This window comes from Cebus imitator, unplaced genomic scaffold, assembly GCF_001604975.1.
Source record: "Cebus imitator isolate Cc_AM_T3 unplaced genomic scaffold, Cebus_imitator-1.0 Scaffold9, whole genome shotgun sequence".
Lineage (NCBI taxonomy): Eukaryota > Metazoa > Chordata > Mammalia > Primates > Cebidae > Cebus > Cebus imitator.
In genome coordinates, this window is record NW_016107324.1 from 4,697,297 (window position 1) to 4,703,329 (window position 6,033).

Below are 6,033 nucleotides of genomic sequence, written 5' to 3' on the forward strand. Positions count from 1 at the left end.
GTGTGTGTGTGTGTGTGTGGTGTGTGTGTGTGTGTGTGTCTCCTGCCTCACAGCTGCTGATGAAGATTTTCTCGTTGACTAAACACCAGCCAGGCTCCTCTCAGTCCTCTTTTCAACTAACCTTCAACCTTGGCCTAGAAAAACTGTCAGATAAACAAATTTCATCTACCCCGACCCCCACATTAAAAGACTTCAACAAATACTAACGTAGTTTCTAACAGCTCAAGGGTATGTCCTTGGGATGATGACTCCAGAATCATAACTTCCTGACTGAGAAAGCTCAAGGCTGTAAAACAATTTTACTATTTTGTTCTAGCCAACACCTGAATAGGGTCCCTGTCTCCCAGTCTCTGAGGGAGGGTAGGAATCTGACTTTGATAAGCATCGGTTAGCAAACCCAGATAGCTCCACGTGGATCAACTCCACTTTCTCACATTTTGTAAATGTCCACTTCCCTGATTCTGCTCAAGCTCCTGCTGTTCCCCCTCCCTAGCTCCTCATTCTTCTTCTGTGAGGTCTGGTCACCTCTGTGCAAATCAAAGTTCTGTTCAGTTCACACTGGATCTACTTCTCTACTGCAATAGTTAATGACTAATGAAAATTTGTCTTTACCACTTCCCTTAGTGTCTGGGTTTCTTTATCTTTGACAGCACCTTCAGTAATACACATTCTGATATCCTTGGGAATCTGATTCTTGAGGCTGATGAGGCACTTAGTAGGGCAACTATTTCCAGGAAAATCTCAGTGAGCAAAAGGAGGATGAAAACCAACCAGGCAATGGTTGGAGGAAAGTGTGGCTCCAATGAAAGCATTAGGGGTGACATATTTTAAAGAAAAAATATTTCTAATAGAAAAACCATTTGGATCCTTAGGTGAACATTTTTGAAGAAATATTCCTCATGGCAAGGATTTTTCAATAGAGGAGTGTTCTTGTCCCATGAACTTACTGTCTTGACTTCTCTCCTTTCTGACTAAAAAATCTACTGTTTCTAAACCTTCCTTTTTTCTACCTATAAAACACAAAAGTTTTATGAAAATGAGTTACATGAGTTTCTATACAAAAGAAAATATTAACAGAAGAAAAACTGTTATATTACTTGATTTAGGGAATTAATCTGTACAATCGGAATTTTTTTATTATTTATCCATGTTCTGGCCTTTAACATTTGTTTCCTTGATAGTTACATAGTTTTATAATTTAACCTTAAGTCGTAAAGGTCCAGAAAGAAAACTCAGATTAAGACAAATAAAACAGACAGTAGAGATACTCAATAGATTTACTTAGATCCATTCACTTAGCATCAATGCACAACACATTCCAAAAGCAAGCATATATTAAATTTAAAATGAATAACATTAATTGGGTTCAATAATTGGATAAATGGTCAAACGATTTTTATTGTCTATGTTTTGGGCCATGCATTTCATTCCTTATTGGCTTGCTTTATTGAATTAACATATCGATTATTTGTTTTGATAGGAATAGAGAAAATAATCATGAGAAGGGGCAGTGGTGGAGAATATACTTCTTACTGCTGCACACAACATGTATGGCAGGTGATGATACCAGACAGCTAACATCTGCGGAGACCTAAATGGCACATCTTGGCACATGTGGATAAGTATAATGTTTATTAATCTAAAAAATGAGAAAATATTATAAAAATAGAAGTAGAAAACCCCAGACAAGTTAAAATACAGAAAAATTTTAAGCAAAGTTATTTGAATCAGGCAATATTTAATATATCAAATATTAATCTTAATAACTATGTATAAAGTAATCTAAACCCAAGACACTAACCATGCCAAAAGGCTGCAGGCCTCCTGACCACCCCATAATCCTTTGGTAGGATTAGTATTCTCTGATTACATACTTCAGCACCCCCTGGTTACAGTAGTACTTGTTTATTATTGAGATTATAAAAATAACCATTCTCTAAATGATTACACATAATAAATAAAATTAGAACTATAGATAAGGATTTGAATAACTGCAGTTTCTTTAAGGACCACTTGCAACTTCTTCTGTCTATTTCACAAACCTGCAGAGGAGAAATGAAACAAAAGAAAATGTGCTTAATAACATGTCTACATTATAGCATATTAAAAAGAAAAATTGATATTTTAATGATTTCCTCTATTCCAATGAACTTTTACAATGATATTGACATTAGAATACTACCTCTATTAATCATATTTGTAGCCGATATGTCAATTTCTGATATCTGTATAAAATTCTAATCACATTAGATGGCAATGTGGTTAGGCTTTGTGTCCTGACCCAAAGCTCATCTTCAATTACAATTCCCATAATCTACATGTGTCAAGGGTGAGACCAGATGGAGGTAATTCAGTCATGGGTATGAACTCCCCCATGCTGTTCTTGTGAAAGGAGGTGAATTCTCAGGAGATCCGATGGTTTTATAAAGGGCTCTTCCCCCTTCACTCTGCACTTCTTCCTGCTGCTTTGTGAAGAAGGTGCCTTGCCTCCTCTTTGCCTTCTGCCATGATTGTAAGTAAGTTTCCTGAGGCCTCCTCAGCCATGCTGAACTGTGAGGCACTCAACCCTCTTTCCTTTATAAATTATCCAGTCTCAGGTATGTCTTTATAGCAGTGTGAAAACAGACTAATTCAGATGGCAAGGGAAAATATTCAAGTTTCTAGAATATTATACTTTTTTTTTTCTGCTTTGTATCATAGTTATATTTAATATTTTTGATTTACCATAAATATTTTGAAGGAAGACCTTCAATCTCAATCTTACTCACAGGACCTAAAAGAATGCTTTGTGTGTGGCATTTGCTTAATAAATATTTATTTGATGAAAGAGAGGAAACAAAGTTAATGAGGGAGAGAAAGAGAGGGAAAGAGAATCTGGTTGTTTTTGCACACTTTTTATTTATCTGGAATGCTTTACTTACTCCAACCCCAGCTAACTCTTTTATCAACTACATCTTTCATTCCTTTATGCTTTACCCTTAGACATTACTTTCTCTTGACCCTTTGACTACTAGTCAAGCTAGAACTCTCCTGATGCACATACTCATTCTCATGCTTCTATAATCACCATCAACAGCATTTTGTGTAAGTAGCTGTTCACTGTGTGTCTTCTCCACAATTTAGTAAGTTCCATGATGAGAAGACCTATGATAGGTGCTGTATCACCCATGATAATGATATGTGCTATTCTCTGACAGTAGTTCCTGATCCATTATAGGTTTTAAATATGAATCACATGAGTGATTTACTTGTTAGAGCTCTTGAACTAAACAGCAGTATGCCTGTATATCATACAAAGTGTTCTTGATGGGCTGAGGAACAGAACCACATGAGGTATAGGTACCTATATAACCATATAGATACATGTTGTGTACCTATATTTAATAATATATACCTCATCCTTCATTATGGATTCATAGCTTTCTAATATGCAGATTGCTATAATTTTTAAATCAATCTCTTTTTTTGATTATTAGGTTGTTTCTATTTTTTACATGCTTTCCATGTTCTCTTGTAAAACATTTTCATGCTTTATTATAAAACATGTGGCAATGAACATAATATTCTGATAGCTATATCATACTGCATTGAAGAAATTATTTATTTAGGTAATGTCCTAATGCAGAATTATTGAGTCAATGTGCAATTACAGCAGAGCAAAACTGAATTAGCAGCCAGCAGTAACAGTAAACTCCTCATTAATCAATGTGTTTATGCAGAGTCTGGGTGACCATTTGGTAGGGATATTGCAGAGAAAAGGCTAGCATTAGATAAGGGAAGAAGTAGCCAGTTCTAAGTTCTTTCCAGTTTGATATTCTGTGATTCTATGAGTGGTAAGGATAAACTCAACACCTTTGCTTTTCTCTGAAACATACTTAAGAGATGATACAGTTTTTTTTTTTTTAATTTTTGTGTATATAGTTCATACAGTAGCCTCACATTCATGGACGTAAAATTATTCTGCGATGCTATAACTGCAGGGAATATATAACAGCATCATAGAGTCCATGGCCTACATGTGGGAGAATATGTTTTTTAGCTCTTACCTATCTAGAAGATATTATTTTGCCTGTCATGGAGAAAGGGCCTAAAACACCCATCCTCCCACCTTAGCAAGGAAGAATGGAGACTAAAGGAGAACTCTGAAACCTATAGAACACACACACACACACACACACACACACACACACACACAGAGAGAGAGAGAGAGAGAGAAGAAATCTTATAATCTTATGCAGGGTACTTGGAGAAAAATCTATTCTCATTAGAGGTCATGAGGACTAGGTATTTTGTAAAATACAAATCCTGAGCAATTTTAGAAAGTACCCGTCATTAACTGACATTGATATTAAATTCCCTGAGCAAACATACCAGAGTAGACCAGTGTAGGACAAGAAGAGCATGGAACGCAAAGAAGAAGATCAGCAGAACCTGCACAACGAAAGAAACAGAGATAATATGCCAGGCCAGGAAAAATAAATTTATTAAATATCATTTTCTAGTGGTTTAACCAATTTCTAGTGAAGATTAATTGAAATTAATATCAAAACTATATTTATAGTATGTACAGTGCTAGAATTCTATATTTTGACTGCTTAGTAGTGTGTATATCCTCATTCCATTAGTCAGCCATTTTCCACTTAAACTTCTGGTAAGTTTTCCAATAAAATCTAAGGCAAAATGCCCCTCTAGAGAGTGTTCTGGGTATGTATGTGGTCTGTGCGAAGATCCCTTATAAACTGCAGTCATAATTGTGAAGCCCAGCATGCGTCAGGCAGGAAAACCATGGTCTGCTCTGCAGACTGTGCCCCAGCGCAGCTTATTCAGTCCCAGAAATGTACATGCTACTTATTGTGATGCTACAAAATTATAAATTAGTACATTATCAAGCTATATGATTTCATGGCATAGTATATATGTGTATGTCTGTGTATGTGTATATATGTGTGTGTGTGTGTGTGGTGTGTGTGTGTACACATATATATGTACACACACTATATTGTCTGGTTCATAGCATTACAGGCTAAATGTGATTCCTCTGAACCCAGCCCTGAGGCAGAAGAATATGAGACTATCTTTGAAGGAAAGAGAAAGTTATGCGTCTTGGGGAAATGGGGCATGACTATTCTAGTTCAAAAGAGTGGCAAAATAAAACAGGGTGAAAGCAGATGAAATAAAAAAGATAAGTAATTCCACATGTCTTGAAAAAAAGGAAATATATTAAGTCCAAATTTTCCACAGCATCTTTTAGAACACTAGCCCTACAAGATATTAATCTAGATGATTCACAAACAAATGGTTCATTGGTCAAATAATTTTGGACAGCATCATACTATATCTGATTTTTGAAGAATCAAAATATACAACTGCACATTAAAGATTCTTAGAAGTCCTACACTAAGAAAAATGATTTAACCTGATATTTACCAAAGCTATTTTAGAATATATTTTTATATAACACTTTTAAAAATTCTATAGAGCACTTATTGGTTAAGTGCTACTTCAACTAGAATGAAATGGCTTGTTGATTTGGTGGTCATTTCATACATTCTGCAGCAAAATGCAGACAAGGATGGATTTTATATTCGGCTAGACCTGAGTTTAAATCTTATCTTCACCCTTTCCTATCTATGTCCCCTTGAGTAAGTCAGCATTGCTCAGAATCCTTCCCAGAGGAAGGCTCTAAGAAAAATACTTTTGAAAGTATTGGAGGACGATCCAAGATGGCCGTTTAGGAACAGCTCAGGATTGCAGCTCCCAGTGAAAGCGCAGAGGGTGAGTGGACGCCACGTTTTTATTGCCCACAGATTAGGAAATTCCCGGGCGGAGGAGCTCCACGGTCGCCAGCGCGGCTGTTTTGGCCAGCGCCACTGCTTTGCCCCGCGCGGCTGCTTTGTCGGCGCCCCGGAGCCGCGCTTCTCCGTACAAAATACACCGGTCCGGGGGCCCTTTCGGCTGGCGATTGGAGCCACGGGAAGTCGCCCATACGCTGGTTCAAAAAGGGGACAGAGCAGAGAACCAGGACAGTAGATT

At 36.8% G+C, this 6,033-nt stretch overlaps 1 protein-coding gene across 4 annotated transcripts in view; it reads right to left on the reverse strand.

The window, feature by feature from the left end:
* Positions 1–1,254: 1,254 nt before the first annotated feature.
* Positions 1,255–6,033, reverse strand: part of CUNH8orf34 (chromosome unknown C8orf34 homolog) — a 440,182-nt gene continuing 435,403 nt past the window's right edge. For 3 of the 4 annotated variants that reach the window (XM_017544836.2, XM_017544823.2, XM_017544819.2), the window contains 2 exons: positions 4,372–4,431; positions 1,255–2,042 (listed from right to left, as the gene is read on the reverse strand). In XM_017544836.2, coding sequence (XP_017400325.1) covers positions 2,035–2,042; positions 4,372–4,431 — 68 coding nt within the window. In that variant the 3' untranslated portion in view covers positions 1,255–2,034. The remainder of the gene's footprint in view (positions 2,043–4,371; positions 4,432–6,033) is intronic. The other variant, XM_017544830.2, reaches the window with a different exon arrangement.